The 22,791-nt window shown below is 37.6% G+C and overlaps 1 protein-coding gene across 3 annotated transcripts in view; it reads right to left on the bottom strand.

The window, feature by feature from the left end:
• LOC124596478 (nucleoprotein TPR) overlaps positions 1-22,791 on the bottom strand; it is a 278,178-nt gene that overhangs the window by 157,127 nt on the left and 98,260 nt on the right. For 2 of the 3 annotated variants that reach the window (XM_047135622.1, XM_047135620.1), the window contains exons 13-18: positions 22,295-22,567; positions 21,826-22,042; positions 17,045-17,246; positions 12,460-12,733; positions 11,672-11,917; positions 9,652-9,921 (exon numbers count right to left, since the gene is read on the bottom strand). In XM_047135622.1, coding sequence (XP_046991578.1) covers positions 9,652-9,921; positions 11,672-11,917; positions 12,460-12,733; positions 17,045-17,246; positions 21,826-22,042; positions 22,295-22,567 — 1,482 coding nt within the window. The remainder of the gene's footprint in view (positions 1-9,651; positions 9,922-11,671; positions 11,918-12,459; positions 12,734-17,044; positions 17,247-21,825; positions 22,043-22,294; positions 22,568-22,791) is intronic. The other variant, XM_047135621.1, reaches the window with a different exon arrangement.

Genomic DNA, 22,791 nt, shown 5'->3' with positions numbered 1-22,791 from the left:
CAACTGCCTTTTACTACGAAACTGAAATTAAATAAATGTGATGTGTGTATAATTTACACACAGTGAAACCCCTCTTTTTACACTCTTCAATAGTGGGAAATTATGTTTTAAGCACATACATAAGCTTTATATTTCATCATCATATTGGTAGTTTGTACTTTTTGGCAAAATAAATGAATAAATTATAGATCATTTTAATTTCTTCTGGTGATTTTTCCCCCATCTGGTTTTCTAGTTCACAAATACTTTTGGAAATTTTGATGTCTACATCAAAAACTTAACAGGAGTCCGAAAGTGGTTACAAGACCTAGACATAAGCTACATACATGTATACAAACTTCAAATCATAAAACTTGCTTTGTAAAAATAAATTTCTTTAAGAAAAATATGCAAAATTCAGGATAACAGCTGACAACGGATTGTGCTGACTGATTACATAAGCTGGCACACTCAATGACAGAACTGTGTTCTATAAATGTTACCGTGAAGTTCAACGTACATAGATACATAGCGCATAATGAAATCTAAGTCTATATAATTCTGTAAGACATGATACAGAGTGGAATATGCAGTTAAGTTTTAGCTGTGCTTACACACCTCATCCTAACCCGCACATCAGAAATCAGGACATTCGAAAAAAAAAAAAGCACCCCAAAAGTGTGGGATTATTGTGACTCTATTTAAATAGTTTAGGCTCTGCTATCAGTTCTTAGCTAACCATCACTTCGGTAATTGCTATATGCTATATATTACAACAAAGCTGTACATCATTCCCAGTTTGTTAACATTCTCCTTCAAATCTAAGTTGTTGCATTTTTTATGAAATAATATGCCAAAAATTCCCACATACTTCATACTTTTTTGGCTAGAGATACCATATCTATGACAGTTCAAATGTAGTTCATATACTATCTGGAAAAGGTGCTACCATAGGGTCATTCCATGTCAATTCAACCAATTTGAGAAAATGTTCCAGCTGATAGTCTCAGATTTGGCTGAAATTTAGCACACCAATGCTACCAAGTGTGGAACACTCATGTGCAAAATTCTGAGTTCCCCTGCCAATTATTTCCAGAATTATGGCTTGTGAAAGAAGGTGGCGTGACCTGGACATTGCAACGCGCATCTGGCAATCTATCTTCAGGCCCAACTTCAGGTCTTAATAACTTTGGAACTATTCCGCACAGTCCAGTCAAATTTTTACAACCCAGTAACATCCACTTAGAGAACACACTCTATGAATCAAAACACCAACAACATATTTCTGAGGGAAAATAAAAAATTCCAAAATGTGATTAAAAAATGTAATATGTTAAAAGGTACATATTGTAGGTGCCCTCTATGCCAAATATAATTTACTCGAAAAGGGTATAAATTTTTTTCTGTGGTAAGCTTAATGTGACCTAAGCACACACAGAACTCATCTTGCCCATATCAGTCACACAAACAGAGTTACATGCACACAAAAATACAAAAATTTGAAAAATTACCTGATAAACACGGATTTTCTAAGTGTGGTAGCACAAAAGGGACAAGTGATATCCAAGCCAAATTTCAAACACTGCATAAGTAGACCATAATATAATATGTGGCAAAATTTCAACTTGTTATTGCACGGCATTTGTGTACAATAAAAGTTGACAGAGATGTATTTGGTTACGTTTCTTTTAACACGATTTAGCAAGTAATAGTGATGATGCAGACAGCTTGTTTCAGATAAGGCTGCAGCAATTGTTGGGAACCATTAGGCAACAGAAAGTTAAATAATGGTAGTTTTCAGGGACAGAGTGAGTCATTGTTAGGCAGGAACAACAAAGGAAACCAGCAACAATTACAGGTTACTCATGTTTTTAATATTTTAGTTCAGGCTGGTCAGTACTGTTGTGGAAAGTCAGTATGGAGGCAGAAGAGTGTACTAATGGTGCTTTTGTTCAAACAAGTTGCAGAATTGGTAGAGCACAAGCACCTGAATGTCATAAAACAACATATGGAACAAAATGTGGCATTCGCTTTGTACTGTATGAATCAGACCAAGATTTGTTGCTATGGAGATCTGGGATACACCCTGTGGGCACAAGAAGTACAGTTCCAGGAAACTTTAGTGTTTGTTATCATCATATGAAAGTGTTTCTGGATAAGTATTCTTTCCTACAAAGAAGTTGTTTTGATCCATTTTGGTGATCCATTTCAGATTCATAAGAAGACAGTGATGAGAAGCCTCAGAGAAATTGATATAAAATCAGTATTGAAAGTGAATTAGTGCATGGGATTTAACATGAAACCAGGACGAAAGTTATGTTCCAGGTGTGTTACACTGCTAAAAAATGAAGAATATTCTGATAATTTATATGACAGTGAGAAAGAGTATCAGCCACCTACAACCACAGCAGATGAGCAATTAAATACTTCAGTGACTGCTCTTTGTTTGTCTCCCATGAAGACACACAAATTTGGGAAGAGAGACAGGTCCAGCTAATGGTAGAAGAAAACTACCAGAAGCTCAAATAGAATTAAAACACAAAATAGCTGACACACTAATGGTGGAAGAGGAAGAACTATCTGCTCCAAAGGAACAGAAATCATGGCAGAAATGCTCTGATTTGGACAAAGTTGTGCACGATTTGAAAGAAAAATGTGCCATATCCACACGCCAGAAAATTAGTAGCTATTCTTACCCTTGCACCTTCCAGCTGCCATACTGACTACACTGCAAAGGAATTCTATGATTCTACATACATGGTAAAGCAAGCCAGGAAAATAAAAGCAACCCAAGGAGTGCTTCCACAACTTCAGCAGGCTCAGGGTAAGCAATTGAGTTCAGAAATAAAGGTGCTAGTGTCGGAGTTTTATGAAAATAATGACTACAGCCAAATAATGCCAGAAAAAAAGACTATGTAACGGTGAAAATGGGAAATGTATGTGTATAGATGCAAAAAAAGACTGTTGCTATGCAACATATCAGAACTATATGTAGAATTCAAGGAAATGTATCCCAATACCAAAGTAGGTTTATCATCTTTCTTCAATCTTCGGCCAAAATGGGTTGTGCCTGTAAGTGCAAGGGGCACACACAATGTTTGTGTATGTGAGACCCACCAAAATGCTAAGATGATATTTGATGCTATAAAGGATTCTGGTCTGGGTTACAAAGGTGCAATGAAGCTGCTAGTGTGTGGCATCAGTTCCTACCAGTACATGATATACAGGTTTGAAAAGTGTCCTGGTAAGGCAAATATTGCAGAACACATGAATAACGAACTGTATGGTGAACTCCTTATCAATGACGATGAACTTGTTTCTTATCAACAATGGACACATATGGATCGCACAAGTCTTGAAACAAAGCAAAGTACAGTGGAAGATTTTGTTGAAATGTGTTTTCAAAAAACGGACAAACTGACCACACACACAGCTTCACAGCAACAGCACAATCTGCTTACCGTATTTACTCGAATCTAAGCCGCACTTTTTTTCCGGTTTTTGTAATCCAAAAAACCGCCTGCGGCTTAGAATCGAGTGCAAAGCAAGCGGAAGTTCTGAAAAATGTTGGTAGGTGCCACCACAACTAACTTCTGCCGTCGAATATATGTAGCGCTACAGCAGGCATGCTTTGTAGGCACAAAGATAAATACTGGCGCCAAAACCAATGCGTCAGTAAATAAATTTAAAGAAAAAAAAGATGGAAGACGAGCTTTTTTTCTCCGCCTCGAGTTTCGACCACTGCATTTTCATACATTATCCAATGAAATAATACAAATTCCGAATTGTTCATCTTCGAACGTAGCAGAATTTCAATGTACTACGAAAATCCGACTGGCAAGACTGTTTGAGATGTTTGTCAATATGGCCAACTCTAAGTTCTGAATTTTTTCCTACCTGTGAGAAGAGATGGTTGCTAATAGGAACCTGATGAAATGTGAATCACATGCAGTATTCTCTTCACCATAAGAGTAATACGAATATAAACATTTTACCATGTATTCTTTCGTGTTTCCTGCTATCTCATTTAAATCCTGTCTGCCTAATAAACTACGAAACTAGAGACAACAGCAAACGCGGAAAAATATACGTATCGTGTCATGTTTATATATTATTCTTATGCCTAATAGTGATACAGTCAGAAATGAAGCACGGCAACTGACTAGATTTTTAAATCTAAGACGACTCTAATTTCTGTGCAGAATTTGACGTACTAAAGAAGCGGCCGCAAAGATTTTCAAACGGGGAAAAATTTTCGCCTAACTCTCGTTCAGAACATGTTCTATCATACGCAGTCTATTATTTGGTTCTTGTTGATCATTATCAAAGAAATCAGCAGTGTAAGTAACAACAAATAGTCTCTTGCCATTGTTTCGCTAATGAGACGATTCCTCTCTCTTGTTTTTTAATTGTAAGCAGTGGTAGCACGCACAAAAGCAAGCCATGCCGCGAGCGGCGACAGGGCGTAAACACGCACTATCAGAATGCGACAAACAATGTATGACACAGCACAGTAATGCATTTTCAGCTTAGAGTGACGTAAACACCTATAATAAAGAAAACGGCAATTATCAGATCAAAGCAAAATAAGCAATCGATCCAAACCAGACGAAGCACGTGAAAAAGGAAGGGTACCTGTATAAATACGGACGGAGCGCCTGACGCATAGCAATGGCTACGTGGTAAAGCTTAACTGCTAAGCTTACGACTCGAACCAAACTACTGTAGCTGTATCGTCATTCATTATACCTAAATTGTGTCTCATATTAGAATGGACCAACTTTGTTTCGATTTGGAGGTGCGGCCTATAACTTTTCTCTCCCTTTGAATTTCGAGTCTCAGATTTCAGGTGCAGCTTAGATTCGGGAAATTTTTTTTTTCCTTTATTTCGAGTCTCATTTTTCAGGTGCGGCTTAGATTCGAGTGCGGCTTAGATTCGAGTAAATACGGTATCTCCTCTATTTTTGTAAGGATAATTTGAAACAAGATGAAATTATAGTAATACTAGACTTCTCTGAAAATTATGCATTTATAGTTCAAGATGCCATCCAAGGATATCACTGGGACAACAGTCAAGCAACTCTCCAGCCATTTGCTATTTACTATAGAGGTGAATCAGGTGATGTGTCTGTCATGAACCTGTGCATTTTTAGTGACTCTCTAATTCATGATGCCATTGCAGTTCATGCCCACATTCGCACTGTCACGGCATATGTGAAAAAAAAGCTGCCTCACATACATTTTGTGAAATACTTCAGTGACGGGGCAGCTAGTCAGTACAAAAACTGTAAAAATCTCAAAAATTTATGCATGCATTACCACGATTTCAGATTCATGCAGAATGGAATTTTTTCACAACAAGTCATGGTAAAAATGTATGTAGTGGTATTGGTCCTACCGTTAAGCGCATGGCATCACGAGCTAGTCTGCAGCACCCTACAGAAGGTCACATTCTAACACCTCTTCAATTATTTACCTGGGTACAGAAAAATATCTCTGGCATACAATCATTCTATGTTTTGAAAGATGAGGTGAAATCAGTCGAAGAGTTGCTAAGAAGCAGACTAGAACACGTTAAAACTGTTGCAGGCACAAGGAGCCAGCGTCACTTCTCTCCAGCCGACTCTGACAATGTGCAGGTGAGCAGACTGTCCGGTTATAAGGTTCATGCACAACATGTGTCTTCACAGTGTGTCTGACTCAGGATTCAGAAGCAAAAGCACCAACATACAATCAGGTTGCTATGTTATTGCTGTTTATGATGACAAATGGTACTTAGGATGTGTTGCAGAGTGCTGTGAAGCAGAAGGTGATGTATTTGTGAACTTCATGGCACCATCAGGACCAGCAAGATCATTTCATTGGCCACGTTTGACAGACAGGTGTTGGATTTCTTTTGAACATATTCTTATGACAGTTCCAGTTCCTACCACAGTGTCAGGAAGACAGTACAATTTGCCACTCAATGTACAGAGTACAGTAGCTAAAGTGTGGGAGAACTTCTGTTCGAAGCACAATCTACTGGTTTTTAGCAGTTAAGGTGCAGTAAACATTAATGATAGGTTGTGTTAATCTGTCTATATGTTCTTGCTTAGTGATTAAACAGTTGTGGGAGAGGATAAGAACAGGCAGAACAGTTAACGATATGTTTTTACAAAACTGTGTTGTGGAACAATGGCCCATCACCAAATACATCTGTCAACTTCCATTGTACACAAATGTCTTGCAATAACATGCTGAAATTTTGAGATATATATCATTATGGTCTACTTACGCAGTGTTTCAAATTTGGCTTGGACACCACTTGTCCCTTTTGTGCAACCACACTTCGAAAATCCATGTTTTTCAGGTAATTTTTCAATTTTTTGTATTTTCATGTGCATGTAACGCAGTTTTTGTGACTGTTATGGGCATGATGAGTACTGTGTGTGTTTAGGCCACATTAAGCTCACCACAAAAAAATTTATACTCTTTTTGAGTGAATTATATTTGGCATAGAGGGCATCTGCAATATGTGCCTTTTAACAAATTACATTTTTTAATCACATTTTGGAATTTTTTATTTTCCCTCAGAAATACGTTGTTGGTGTTTTGATTCATGGAGTATGTTCTCTAAATGGATGTTACTGGGTTGTAAAAATTTCACTGGACTGTGTGGAATAGTTCCAAAGTTATTAAGACCTGAAGTTGGGTCTGAAGATAGATTGCCAGATGTGGGTTGCAATTCCCGGGTCACGTCACCTTCTTTCACAAGTCGTAATTCTGTAACTAATTGGCAGGGGAAACTAATACTTTGTACACGAGTGTTCCACACATGGTAGAATTAGTGTACTGAATTTCAGTCAAATCTGAGACTATGAGCTGGAGCCCCTGGTTGAACTGACATGGAATGACCCTATAGCTCTCATTTATTGTTGCCAACTTTGCTTATCGTTGGATGGCACTGAAGTCTAAGCCAAACACTTGTTTGATAATGCAACTACAAACATCGCTGAACACAATATAGCTATTGTCGGGTTGGCAGTGTTGTGAAACAAAGCACTAGGGGTATGAATTGTTCCTACTTTTTAACAACTTCTCCAGATTCCATACTAGGGAACTCAAGAGTACATGAAAGCTTTTGGTGTAGTGTTAGTAAACACTACTTGAAAGCCAACATCTTGTCAGCATCATTGTAAATCTCAGTTATACTCCACCCTACATTAAAATTGTTTCATTAAGAGTAAACATCAGGAAATTTAGAATTACACTGAAGTAGGTAGTAATTGTTATGCATAACATACAGAATTTGAAGGGACTAATTTTAAAAAAAAGTTATATACAATGGAAAAATATTAATTCCAGAATATAAAAATGGGGTTATACTATACATAAAAGGATGACTCATGTGATCCAAAGCCACTGTTACTGAAAAGATGGGGTTGTCAGGTTCGGTAGATGCTGCTATGGATTACCTTAGACCAGACATTTCAAGTAATTTCCATAATATGAATTTGACCCTCACTACCCCAACAGAAATAATGTCCATCATAAAATCTTTAAAATCAAAAACATCTAGTGGGTATGATGAAATATCAACAAAGTTAATTAAAGAATGTGATTCTGAGCTAAGTAACATATTAAGCTATCTGTGTAACCAGTCGTTTATCAGTGGAATATTTCCTGAATGGCTGAAATATGCTGAAGTTAAGCCACTGTTTAAGAAGGGAGATAAAGAAATAGCATCAAATTTCGGTCCAATTTCACTGTTACCAGCATTCTCAAAAATTTTCGAAAAAGTAATGTACCGTCGTCTTTATAACCATCTTATCTCAAATAACATACTGTCAAAGTCACAGTTTGGATTTCTAAAAGGTTCTGATATTGAGAAGGCTATCTTCACTTACAGTGAAAATGTGCTTAATTCATTAGACAAAAAATTGCAGGCAACTGGTATATTTTGTGATCTATCAAAGGCATTTGACTGTGTAAATCACAATATCCTTTTAAGTAAACTAGAATATTATAGTGTAACAGGAAATGCTGCAAAATGGTTCAAATCTTATATCTCTGGCAGGAAACAAAGGGTGTTATTAGGAAAGAGCTTGATACATGTCTATCAGGCATCATCCAACTGGGAACTAATTACATGTGGGGTCCCACAAGGTTCCATTTTGGGGCCCTTACTTTTTCTTGTGTATATCAATGACCTTTCATCAGTAACATTACCAGATGCCAAGTTTGTTTTGTTTGCCGATGATACAAACATTGCAATAAATAGCAAATCAAGTGTAGTCTTAGAAAGATCAGCCAATAAAATATTTGTGGACATTAATCACTGGTTCCTAGCCAATTCTTTGTCACTAAACTTTGAAAAAACACACTACATGCAGTTCAGAACTTGTAAGGGGTGTCCCAAGAGTATATGTCTAACATATGATGACAAGAAGATAGAAGAAGTGGACAGTGTTAAATTCTTGGGATTACAGCTTGATAATAAATTCAATTGGGAGGAGCACACCACAGAACTGCTGAAGCGTCTTAACAAATCTCTGTTTGCAATGCGAATTTTGTCAGACGTAGGGGATATAAAAATGAAAAAGCTGGCATACTATGCTTACTTTCATTCCATAATGTCATATGGGATTATTTTTTGGGGTAATTCATCAAGCCAAGCTAAAGTTTTCCGGGCACAAAAACGTGCAGTAAGAATTATATGTGGTGTGAACTCAAGAACATCCTGCAGAAGCCTGTTTAGGGAACTAGGGATACTAACTACAGCTTCCCAGTATATTTATTCCTTAATGAAATTTGTCATTAAAAATATATCACTTTTTCAAACCAACAGCTCAATTCATGGAATCAATACTAGAAATAAGAATAATCTTCACAAGAATTTAAAGTCACTTAGTCTTGTACAAAAAGGTGTGCATTATTCAGGAACACACATTTTCAATAACTTGCCAGCAGCCATAAAAAGCTTAACAACCAATGAAATTCAGTTTAAGAGAAGCCTAAAGGATTTATTGGTGGCCAACTCCTTCTACTCCATTGATGAATTTCTTAGTAAAACCAACTGATTTGTATATAAGTACAACATAACTTCTGCACAATTTCAGTGCAGTAATGTGTTCACTGAAAATTTGTGTGTGTGTGTGTGTGTGTGTGTGTGTGTGTGTGTGTGTGTGAGTATAATCTAACTTCTGCACCATTTCAGTGCAGTAATGTGTTCATTGTAAATAAGTATTACAGTAGTTGTATTACATGTTTATTACCTTATAAATAAATAAAAAAACGTTTTTTATTTTAAATTCAGTGCATTAGTATTTGTAAAATGACTCTTAGTGTTCATTAAAAATGACGATCATTCCACTTGGGACCTGTGGAATGGTACATTAGCTTATTTGTTTTAGTTGTAAATATTTGTCATGTATTGTTGTTTTTCTGACATGTTCCACATCCAGGAGGACCTCCTCACTACGGATCAATTGGAATGAAAGTAAATCTAATCTAATCTAATCTAATGGCCAAATTTGCCATGAGCAATCCATCCCATACCAGCTGATCACAGTGGTCAAAAGTACCAGCAAATGTTCATTGCAAAAGTAGATTTTTACAACAACTTGCTAATGGAATTTATGATACGTTCTACACAATTGAAATTAAATATAGTGAAACCAGGAGGAAACAAACCTTCCGCACTAGTTCAGCATGCTTTGAAGCGCTAACAACTGAAGCATCATCATCCTGTTTTTTCTCCGACTGTGAACTGCGCACTTGATTCAATTGTTGCTCCACATTTTCCAACTGTGCCTTCAAACGTAGATTTTCACTACGTAGAACATCGAATTGTCCTACTGCAATGTCCTTCTCACGACGAAGAAATTTAATGATCTTCAGAAGTTGATTAGAATTATGCTCTGCAGCTTTTTCATCCATCTCTGGGACATCACCAGGTGTCTGCTGTACAACAATGAGAAAGTAATAAAGAGTTTTCTCATAATTTCAGCTCATGAATAAAGACAACTATTCTATAGTTCCAGCATTACTAGTAAAAGTAATGTTAATTCACAGAAAGCTCTGTGCAGAAGAACATTTAAAAGCAAAACAGTAACAAGGATTTTATTGGGTAGTCCCAACAATTATCTACCTCAGTGTCAGAGATTCTACAGAACATCAGTTTATTCCCTTTTCATGTTAAGATTTGACAACATTCCCCAGACTTGAGAGCTTAAATTGACATCAGTAATACATTTTTAAATCAACCTCAACGGAAGCATTATTTTCTTTACATTATGGTACCTGGCTTGAGTTCTACACCAAGGAGTACACAAGATGGTGCGGTGGTCATCAGTCCGAAGACTAGTTTGATGCAGCTTTCCAAAGTCTTCTATTTTGTGATAATCTCTGTAAAATTACTGCAACCTAACACCATTTGAACCCACTTACTGTCATCAAGCCTTAGTGGTAGTCTACAATTTTTACCCCCCCCCCCCCCCCCAACTCTCTCCATTACTAAACTGATGATTCCTTGAAATATTTCTTTTAGATAAGTTGGGCCACAAATTTCTTCTCTCTCCCCAATTTGATTCAGTGCCTCTGATTAGTTATCAAATCTACCTCTTAAATCCTCAGTATTCTTCTGTAACATCACAATACAAAAGCTTCTAGTCTCGTCTTGTCTGCACTAGTTATCCTTCATGTTTCACTTACACATTACGCTGCACACCTCACAAATACTTTCAGAAAAAGACTTCATAATACTTACATTTATATTTCTCATTTTATATTCTTTATATTCTTTCTATTTTGCCAACATCAGTTATAGGAAAATAGCGAATCTCATCTATTTTTAGTCTCATATCCTAATATTCCCTCAAGCATTGTCTGAATTTATTCAACCACATTCCATTATCCCTGTTTCACTGTTGGTGATGCATATATTGTAACATTTTTTGGAAACATAATCCATTACATTTAACTGATATTGCAAGGCACCTGCCATCTCTGACAGAATTAAGTCATCAGCAAACAAAGTTTTCATTTCTTCTCCTTAAACTTTAATTTCACTGCCATATTTTTCTTTGGTTTCTTTAATGTAGAGGAGCATGTAAATCAGTCAATAGTTTCTTCAACATTAACAGGCATAGAAAACTATGTCTACAGGACGAGAAACCATCTACTAATATTTCAGGGAGGCAAAATAAGCACAAAAAGGCAGCTCAAGGCATTCTTGTGTTTCTTTCTGATGGCAATTTAAATCTATACGAAATACCAATAATAATAATAATAATAATAAAACTGGAGAGCACAAATAATTCTTTTTCAGTATCAAGTGACAGATCATAATATGAACAACTGAGTACCCAGTGGTTTATGAGACCCAAATGAAAATTAAAACAGCTGATTCCAGGTACAGATAGAGTGAAGACAACATAACAGAAGAATTAATGGCAAATTCTGAAAGACAGTCAACAGAGTAGACTACTGTCGACAAAAACTAAAAACCTTTCATCATTTCCATGTTGTCATTTTAGCAATCACAATTACAACTTTTAGCACATCAACACTTTAATAGTAAATTATTCATGTGGATGTATCCTGATCTACAAATAAATTGGGAACAGTGAAATAACCCAGCACATAAATGTCATTATACTCACATTGAGCGAGTGAATAAAATAAATAAATAAATAACTTCAATAATGATTACCTGTCCCTTTGCAATTGCTAGCTGCTGACTGAGTGCTTCTACTTGGTCATGCAATGCCGCATTCTGTGAGTCTAGTCCTGCAAGGCGATCCTGTAGTTCATGCACTTGCTCACGCAGAAGTTCCAACTGTCGTTCACGACCAGAAATACCTTCCTGTAATTTCATTTCTGCTTGTTCAGCCGATGCACGGAACTGACTCACTTCTTGTTCAAGTGAGCTAAGCTGGTTACGTACTGATGTAAGCTCCTGGAACAGTAATTTTGAACAGTTAAACAGTCTTTTCAAACTATGAAGAGATTAATTTTTCACAATTCTGAACTGAAGCAATGTATAAAATGTGTTACAAACCTCTCTAAAAACCATGCACTGTTAACAAAAAACATTTTCATGTAACTATACAAATTAGGAAGATAAACTGTAATACATAATGAAACGATGACAAAAGCCTTATTCCTTAATCAAAGGAGATAGGAAAGAACACTGAATCAAAGACACACAAAAAATCAGAAAGCAAATGTAGCTTCTGAAATACTCCCCATAGCTGTTCTGTATATCATAACAGAACACTCTCTCTCTCTCTCTCTCTCTCTCTCTCTCTCTCTCTCTCTCTGCCTCCCCCCCCCCCCCCCCCCCCGTGTGTGTGTGTGTGTGTGTGTGTGTGTGTGTGTGTGTGTGTGTGTTTCACTACATCATATCGTGCTGATTGCAGAACAGTAATTTTTCAAACTACTATGTACAATGTATATTACAATTCTTGCTAACAGTATCCAATATAAAACAATACACACCTGTAGATGCTGTGAGTGCAACAGCACTTCTCGAGCATACTTCTCCTCTGCAGTCTTGGCTGCTTCCTTCTGAATTTCAAGTGCTGCTATAGCCTCTTCCAATTGTGACTTTAGCTTAAGCAACTCAGGATCAGTATCACCTTTTGCTACAAGTTTCTCGGTCTTCACAACTTCAGGAGCTGGAGGAGGTGCTGATCTTATTTCTGCAATTTCCTTTTCTAATTCTTCTACCTTCTTGCGCAGTTCTTGTTCTTTTTCTGATGCTTCTGACAATCTGTATAAAATAGAGGAAAGTTATCAACTTTTTTCTTTCATTTTGAAATATACACACAAAAAATTAGCTCTCTTCCTTCACCATCAATTAACCATCTCAAATAGGGAAGTAAATACTGTTTGAAGCATAAACAAAAAATATTTTCTTTTGCTTCCACTTTTATTATACAAATTGTCAACAGATCCTCATGAAACAATGTTTACATCAGTAAGCAACATACGCCATCAATACGTAGTTACCATTTCATCATTCTTTCTTACATTATTGTCATCACAAAAGCCTGAACAACATAGACCAAAGTCAGTTGTACAAATGTAAATTCATAAGGTCGCATCTGCTAAGGAAGTGGAAGTGTATTTGACTGTAATAGGAAATTGTGCTGGATTTACCAAACAATACACAAGCTGTTGTTTATGGTCATTTGTTTGACTTAACATCCCACTGACAGTGCGATCATTAGAGATGGAGCAAAAGATCGAATTACAAGAGGATTTGAAAGGACGGATTTTATTGCTGCAATTATTTACTTATTCTCATAAACACTACTGCTACTGCAACTGAGGATACAAAAAAGAAACATGCTGAATACTTCACAAGAAACGAGACAGATAATCTACACGAAACTATAAACCTATCAGTCTTCTCTCTATTATGCGCAAGAATCATCTCAAACTGAATAAAAAAAACACTGGAGGTCTACTACTGCAGGGATCCATCCCTACTCTACCCCTGCTCCTAGCCCCTTGTCTCCTGGGCCATATCCCTGCAACAGACCTAGATACAAGACCTGTCCCATATGTCTTACCACCACCACCACCACCACCACCACCACCACCAACAACAACAACAACAACACCAACACCAACAACACTAACCAATCTGGTTAAAGCTTTCACTTATCTCAATATAAGGCAGGGTTACCTGTGAAAGCAGATTTACACACAGATTTACACAACTATGCTTCTTTCTATGTGAGCACATCAACTAACTAGCTGACACCTGACAAACTGGCCAAGAGGCAGCTGGACCACCCAGCTGCTGAATATTTTGCCCAATACGTTTCACTTCAATGACTATTTCACAAACTGTGCCATCTGGATCCTGCCCATCAAAGCCAGAGTTTCTGAACTGTCTAGGTAATAACTATCCCTGAAATATATCCCATGTTCCCTTAACCCCTCTGGCTTCAGCCTTCACTAGTCCCTGCCCTTCATCCACCTATCCCCTTCCCTGTTCCCATTCCAGCACTACACATGTGTTTTTCCACAGGTTGTGCCACTATTAATCAAAAGTAAGGTGGCAAATGTTGAAAACTATAGACCAGTTACCCTATTCTCATCAGTTTCAAAAATAGTAGAACAAAGACAGACTGGCGAGTTACCTGAATTAATACTACCTACTTAATGTATCACAGTTTTTCTTCTGGCGCACAAAAAATATAATGTCTGTCATAACAGAGTTTACGAAATGGGGTACTTAAAGTTCTTGCTGGAAGGTTTTTCACACTGCTGCCCCAAAATACTACTAAATGAACTAAAAATAATTCAAAAATAATTTTTTAAAAATTGTTAAAAATGATCTCACTCATTCCTGGGAAATAAAGAGTTCAAAAAGTAGACATAGCTCCCACATTAGATAATGCCACATTAGTTTGCGGAACTATTGTCAGATCCCAAACTTATCAAACATCCAGCCACGGGCAGTGCAAACGTGTGCAATACCACAGGGCAAGCTACTATCAAGTCGGATATAATTTCTGGACTGCATGTACAGCCAACATCACTATTTTTCCACTGAATCTTTTTCTATTCCTCTGGAACATCAGAACTCACTATTTTCCAACAAATCTTTTTTGGCTGCTCTGGAGCATCAGGAGATACATTTTACAGATTCTCTAGTACCACCCGCTCACCCACTCACTTCAACAAATTTGAAACCATTTGTACAGAACCTAGCTTCAAGATATACCACACTCTTGTACTTATAACACTGAACGCAATTTTCCCATTTCCCCCTTACGTATGTTCAATATTAATTAAAAATCACTGCTAAATTCAGTTTTTGGTTTTCTTGTTACATTCCTTTAATACACTTCTCATAAATATTAAATTGAATAAAGCTGGTATACACACACACACACACACACACACACACACACACACACACACAAAGAAAGGGAAAAAAAGGGGGCGAGGCCCACCACAGTCCATCGGTTAACACAAATGTTCCTCAGTGGAATAAACTGACAGATAGCACATATGTTACAACATGGACCTCAGATTTGGAAGGATAGAAGATTATGCTCTGCCTGGCCATAATGATCTAGATTTCCAGTGTGTTTTGTAAATCATTCTTGGCAAGTGTTCAGATGGTTCCCTGAACAAATTCACAGCTGGACACCTTTCCTGTCTGCTTCTCTTTATAAACACATATATACTCATATTCCTATGTACATGACATGTTTTCTTATATTATGCTTACACACGTATAATAATTGTAAAATTATCCTTGTACAAATAAATTGCTGACACACAGAAAATATGCACAAGCGGTCTGGAAGAGCCCTTTACCCAGCTCTACTTGATGATTCAGTAAGATGTTTTTGCTGTCAACTATCACTTCCTTTTACAAATATATGAGAAAAATATAAAATTGCAATAGACAAATTAACTTCACTCTGAAAAAGCAACAACTTCTTTTTGTATGAACCTGCATTTTAGATCTTTGCTTTTGATGTCTTAATTTCTGCATCACCAAATATTTCTGTCTGACTCCTGTTGTTTTATCTGCAGCTGGAATAGTTCGTCATCATCTGATGGAGATGAAAATCCACTGATGAGAAAATAAAAAGTTAGTGCAGGAAACTGAGGAAAGAGACCTTTCTCTTTTATGTAAAAACATTAAAATAAAAAAGTGGTAAATTGCGCAGACAATTCAAATGAACAGTCACAAGTTCAAAAATGCTTCATTCTCATGTAAATTTTAGTAGTAACACCAAAAATTATCGTTTTCACTGGGGACTGCAAATTACTGTGGCATGGTAATTGCTCTTATGAAAAAAACTTCAAAATTTATATTAACATGAAACTGTTATTCAGTTTACATTTTCATTCAATCATTCATAAGTACCATAGAATGCATCAAGTAGGAGAGCTTTCAGTGATGTGGAACACGTCAAAGTACACACTGATAAAATTTCAACTCTTTCTCTTTATTAACTATTGTGTGTAACTGATAAGCAATTTCAATGGCTTGCCCTGAAACCTTGCAAGCAATTCAGAGAGGTTCTCACTCACCAACTGCACACAGTAGATAATAATAAGAAATTTTACTCCTCTCTCTCACTGGGGGTTCGTACCAAACAATTCTTTCTCTCTTACAATTTGAAGTGTCCCCCACCCCTCGCCAGCCTGTGTAACTTATCTAGAATTAATAGTGATGGTTTTATTTAACAGAAAACAGCATCTTTATGACAAGTCAAAAACTCTCATAGTGTTTAGGTCTGAACTGTAATAACACTGATTTAATTAGTAGCTCCATGAATATATGGAAAAACCGGTTTGTCATTTTATGTCAGTTACATTATCAATCTCTTTTTAGTTATTCTTATGGACTCCACCTAGCTTGTATCTGCATGAATATACTGTATTGTGCTTCCTCATTTTAATGTCAATGTTACGTTGTAATAGCTCATTTCATGGACCAATCTAAGAGTTTTTGTGATCGGAATTAGCTGGCTTGGTCGCAGTTTGTTTACCCGCCATCATGGCCATTTCACTGAGATAACTACTATTTGTATTTATTACATAGAACATGCTCGTTTTCTCTTGACGAATCCAAATTGTCAGAGCAAACAAAAATTGAAGCACTTATCATTTTAAATTTCTCAGTTACAGAATTTTTAACCAAGCCAGTTAATTCCAAAGGTAAGGCTTCATACTCTAATTACTCAGTTACAGCATAAAAGAAATGTATTTTACTGTAAAACATTTGTTATGATCAATTTCAAGATAGTTTTCTCTCTCAGTTATGTGACTGACATTTGATGTGATCTGAAACCAGAATGCACTAATGAAGCAGTCCAATTTTGAATATTATTTAATCTGAAAGATTTTGTTCTTCCTTCTCAGCTCAGATAGCATGTAGCATGCATTAAAAATTCTTTCACACAATGTCTACCTGGTAAAACACAGAAGAAGTATTTTAACACAGATCATCATAACACTTTACCACAAATACAACCCCTCCCCAAATGTTTATCATTAAAACATGCTGCAAAAATTACAAGGGCTCTATCACAGCACAACCTACCTCTTGTTTGCAGCTTCTAGTGCTTGTTTTTTTTCATCAGATAGCTCCTTTACACGCTGCTCAAGGGCCTCCGAAATATCGCAATACTTCTGCATGTGTTCCTTTGCTTCAGCCAGTTCCTTCTGTGCAGTGGTTAAGCTATTGTTCTTCGAAAGCAGTTGTAGGTCTAGATCTTTAATTCTGCTAAGCAGTTCCTTAGTTTCTGCAAATAAAACGTACACAGTGATGAAAAGCTACACAAACGCTAAGACCCACTTACTTCCCACATCTTTGATAAGAACTGTAGCATACGCTGAGGACTTCTTTCTTTTTATGCATCCCACAGCCACGACTCACAACAAATAATTGTGGCAAACTCCTTGACATCAGGAATGAGCGATTTTCATACGTGAGACTCAAGGTAGCACCACAAAAATCAACAAATATGTAACTTAAAGGAAGACTTATTTGGGGCCCATTGATTAAAATAAATCAGGTGATAATTCAAAGGTATAAGGTCAACAGATGTTTAGGTGTGTACCTAGACAAACACTGGAGATTCAAGGCTCACATAGAACATGTAGCAAGGAATAGTAATTGTATAATGAATAAAATTATTAATATGGTAAAAAGGCATTTTTAATTGCCCCTGGATGTAATTAAAACACACCTTGAGTCTATACTGACTACAATTTTGAACTACAACGCCAATGTTTGGGCGCATGGTTGTCACTGTTCAAACTTGCTGTTGCAGTGGGGAAAGTATGGCAAGGAATTCGCTATGATTACGATGAACCTTCAGCAACAAATTTACAGGTGTAATAATTACATTAACATGTGTATGTCACTCTGGTTTTACACAGAAGAAACGAGGCTGTCATCTATGAGCTGAAGGAAAAACAATAAAACCACACACACACACACACACACACACACAAAATCTTGGGTAATCAGCAATAAATTCATTAATAATAAAGGATAGTACAGAGTTGGAATTTCTCTGGCAGAAGGACGACAAAATTTCAGTTTCTTTCTGATGCAAACGATCGGCTACAGATAACACATTCTGAGCCGAGCAGGGGAATAGTCCACTATCTTTCTGGACATGTTGTTGTTGTAGTCTTCAGTCCTGAGACTGGTTTGATGCAGCTCTCCATGCTACTCTACCCTGTGCAAGCTTCTTCATCTCCCAGTACTCACTGCAGCCTACATCCTTCTGAATATGCTTAGTTTATTCTTCTCTTGGTCTCCCTCTATGATTTTTACCCTCCACTCTGCCCTCCAATACTAAATTGGTGATCCCTTGATGCCTCAGACCATGTCCTACCAACCGATCCCTTCTCCTGGTCAAGTTGTGCCACTAACTCCTCTTCTCCCTAATTCTATTCAATACCTCCTCATTAGTTATGTGATCTACCCATCTAATCTTCAGCATTCTTCTTTAGCACCACATTTCGAAAGCTTCTATTCTCTTCTTGTCTAAATTATTTATCGTCCATGTTGCACTTCCATACATGGCTACACTCCATACAAATACTTTCAGAAACGACTTCCTGACACTTAAATCTATACTCGATATTAACAAATTTCTCTTCTTCAAAAACACTTTCCTTGCCATTGCCAGTCTACATTTTATATCCTCTCTACTTCGACCATCATCAGTTATTTTGCTCCCCAAATAGTAAAACTCCTTTACTACTTTAAGTGTCTCATTTCCTAATCTAATTCCCTCAGCATCACCCGACTTAATTAGACTACATTCCATTATCCTTGTTTTGCTTTTGTTGATGTTCATCTCATACCCTCCTTTCAAGACACTGTCCATTCCGTTCAACTGCTCTTCCAAGTCCTTTGCTGTCTCTGACAGAATTACAATGTCATCAGCGAACTTCAAAGTTTTTATTTCTTCTCCATGGATTTTAATTCCTACTCCAAATTTTTCTTTTGTTTCCTTTACTGTTTGCTCAATATACAGATTGAATAACATCGGGGATAGGCTACAACCCTGTCTCACTCCCTTCCTGGACATAGCTGAATATATCTGAATAAAATTAGTAACAGAGCAATGACAAGCTGTGACTGGTGAAATACGCATACCAAATCATGTCCTATGCGAATGTCTACAAGCTGAAAACCAATGCCTCTTTTCCTGAACAGTAAAGGAACGACTGATTCAGGGCAGAAAGATATGCCATAGGAGAACTGCAGATACAGCAGCCTATAGGTAACCATCTAAATGTGTGAGCGAGAGTAGTAGAAACAGCAATAAGAAAAAAATATGATGATAAACATTGTAAATTTAATTCAATATACATAAAAGATAAAAAAAAGAAAGGATTCACATAAATGTAATTTTATTTGTAGCATCCATTCTCCCCATAAAGAACGTGGACTCGAATGAACAAATGTCTGTCAAACAAAAACACACTGGTCAAAAAGCTTAGATGTTAAATGAACACACAATAACACACTGTATAAGGGATAGTCAAAGTTTTAATTAACAACTCAAAAAATATAGGCACAAAATTAATTTTTTGTTTGTTTACAGGAACATGTCTGCAATCCCAGTACACATTAAAAAATTCTTGTGCCAGAGTATTGTAGCATAGTGGGAAAGGAGCAGAAACATAACAGCAAAGCACACTGATAATATTTAGTATCAAGTGGTAATTCATTTTCAGCAGCAACAGAAAATCAATTAACATACAACATTCAATTTTATCAGTGGACTACACCATTTTGTTTTGGCTCCTCTATATGCTACAGTACTGTGACAGGAGAATTTTAATGTGTACCGGGATTGCAGACGTACCTGTGAATAAACAAAAAATTAACTATATAACATTATTTTTTTGAAACGATGATTAAAGCTTTAGAACTACCTCTCATATACGTGATAAAGAGCATGTGGAGACTGGTGTCTCCTAACATGTCTAAGCCTTTAACCATTTAGAAAATCAATATAAAATACCTTGCACAATAATGTAATTAAATGTACAGTCTCATTCTGCAGCCTAAAACAAATTAAAAATATTTTTAAGGCACACAGGAGAAAGACAAAATTTCATGATTAAGGTGGATTACAACATTCAAAACCTTTAACAGCAAACTAATTACTAATGGGTACTTTGAGCATGCTGTGTACTATTCATGTGTCACTATCACAATATTAACACAGCCTCATGAAAAAGCTCTTTGAAGTTGTTCTCAGACCACACACCGTTGCCAAGATTTAGGACAATGACCTCAATAAACCAAAAGTTGATTCTAAGTCAATGACCTGGATTTTCCAAACTCTGGCCTTTACCCATCTCCTCACAAATAACCTACTCAGTTTAAGTGACTGAGTAGTTGTTCAAACTAGTAATGGTTGCTGCTCACCATACTGTGGAGATGCTGAGTCGCAGAAAGGCACAACAAAAAGGCTGCTAAACAAGTAAGCTTTCAGCCGAAAGGCCTTCTTCTCAAAAACGCGCGCACACACACACACACACACACACACACACACACACACACACACACACACAGAGAGAGAGAGAGAGAGAGAGAGAGAGAGAGAGAGAGAATGCCTTTGGCCATTGGAACCAGACTGTGGGCAATTGTAGACATAATCTGGTTGGTGTGGGTAAGAAGTCTAGGACAGGAAGGAGGAGGGACAGCAGGGCAGGGGTGGGTGATGAAGTGTTGCTTATGAGAGCATACATTGGCATGGTGGTGAGAGGGTTGAGTAGCTAGGTGTAGACAGGTGGTTAGATGGAGGGCAGGGGGGAGGGGGGGGATGGGAAAGGAGAGAAGTACATTGGTGGAATAGAAAGCTCTGTAATGCTGGAGTGGGAACAGGTAAGTGGATAGATTGGTTCGACAGTGACAAATGAAAGTTGAGGTCGGGGGAGGGTTACGGGAATGTATGATATACTGCAGGGAGAGTTCATACATGTGCAATCCTACTGTGCAGGTGGGAACTCCCCCCGCAATATATCCTACATTCCTGTAACCCCTCCCCCATGGCCTCAGCCTTCATTAGTCACTGTCTTTTACCGATCTTTCCCCTTCCCTAGTCCCAGTCTAGTACAATGCACGAACTTTTTTTTAGTTCTCTCCTTTCCTGTTTCCTCCCCTCCCCATCACCCTTCCTCTTCCCCTCCCTCCTGGCTGCCTGCCCTCCATCTAACCTCCCATCTGCACCTAGCTGCTCAACCCTCTCCCAATCACATCCCTGTAAGCTCCCACAAGCAATACTCCATCATCCCCACCCCTACCCTGCTATCCCTCCACCTCTCCACCTCCTCCTTACCCCAACCACTCAGATTGCTCCCCACAATGTGTGCAATTGCTCACAGTCTCGTCTTGGCAGCAAATGACACTGGTCATGGGCATGTGAGATTTTGTGTGTGTGTGTGTGTGTGTGTGTGTGTGTGTGTGTAGGGGGGAGGGTAAATTTATTAATAAAATGAGGCCAATAGGGCTGCTGTAACCCAAACAGGTAATTTTTTGATGCATAACCTAAGCAGAATAGCATTTAATAAGCCACCCAGTAGCACTGCATGTGAGAAGTGTGTGTAGGACTGGGAAATTTCTCAAAAAGTGCCCTTTCGACAGACACACCCAAGTATGTCTTGCAGACTAATATCTGCATATCGATAAATAAATATACACTATTCCTTGTCTGCCTATTAAGCAAATAAAGCATTTGAAGAGAGGAATGGCTCCAGCAGAGGCAGATTCTAACTGAAAGCATGAAGAATGCTTTATGGTCGGCATCCAGTAAGTGTATTAGAAGACAAGTAATACTTAATACTCACGTGTCGTGGTCTCCTGTGAAGGTTGTTTGGAAAGTTCTTTAACACGCATCTGTAATTTCAGCAGCTCATCATTAACTTGGTTCAGTTCTGTTCTTGCAGATATAAGTTCTGTTCTTGCTTGTTGGCCAAGTTTACGTTCCTCCTCCTCACGTTGTCTGGCAATTTCCACCTGCTGCTTAAGTTGCTTAGAGAGTTCTCTAAAGTTATCTTCTTCTTCCTGCCACAGGGAAACCACAATTACAGCACATTTAATGTCACAAGCAAATTTTTGAACAAAGCGGCTGCTATGCCCGTTCATGGACCAGGATATATTAATGAATGGATTAGAAGAAAACAAGTCTGCTGCTGCAAAAATACATCAATGAATTTTTAAAAAATCAGGGTACACTTAAATATTTTTTGTAAATTCTAGTCTCTTACTTCTTGATTGTATTATTACATCCCTCGTATCCACTGCCACATACACTACCTGCAATCGTCGCCGCAAAGCTGCACATTCACGGAGGGCATCATCCAGACGGGTCTCAAGGCGAACTCTAGCCTCTGTATCTTGCCGTTCCAAGCTAGTACGGATACATTCCAAATTAGCTAGTAAATTACTCTGCCCACGATTCTCTCGTTCATACATTTCCTTTTCTTTCTGCAAACGTGTATTGCTCTCACGCAGCAATTCACATTCTTGCAATGCATTCTGAAGGCGAACCTCTGCCTGAGCAAGCTTCTTCTGAGCATCAACAGCTTCCTGCAATACAAAAAATGATTGGATGATAACACAAGTAAAAATATAAATACCTAAGCAAACAAGAACATATTTCTGATGATGGTGATAATGTTCACATGGCAAATGTACCATTTCTTATAGAATAATCGGGGGGGGGGGGGGGGGGGGGGGGCCAAGAACACAGACATCAATAACAAAGTCCTAAATGTAACTATTTTTGGGATTATAGGCAGATCAAAATAAAT

This window comes from Schistocerca americana, chromosome 2 (assembly GCF_021461395.2).
Source record: "Schistocerca americana isolate TAMUIC-IGC-003095 chromosome 2, iqSchAmer2.1, whole genome shotgun sequence".
Taxonomy (NCBI): Eukaryota; Metazoa; Arthropoda; class Insecta; order Orthoptera; family Acrididae; genus Schistocerca; species Schistocerca americana.
This window is presented reverse-complemented; position numbering and strand designations above follow the sequence as displayed.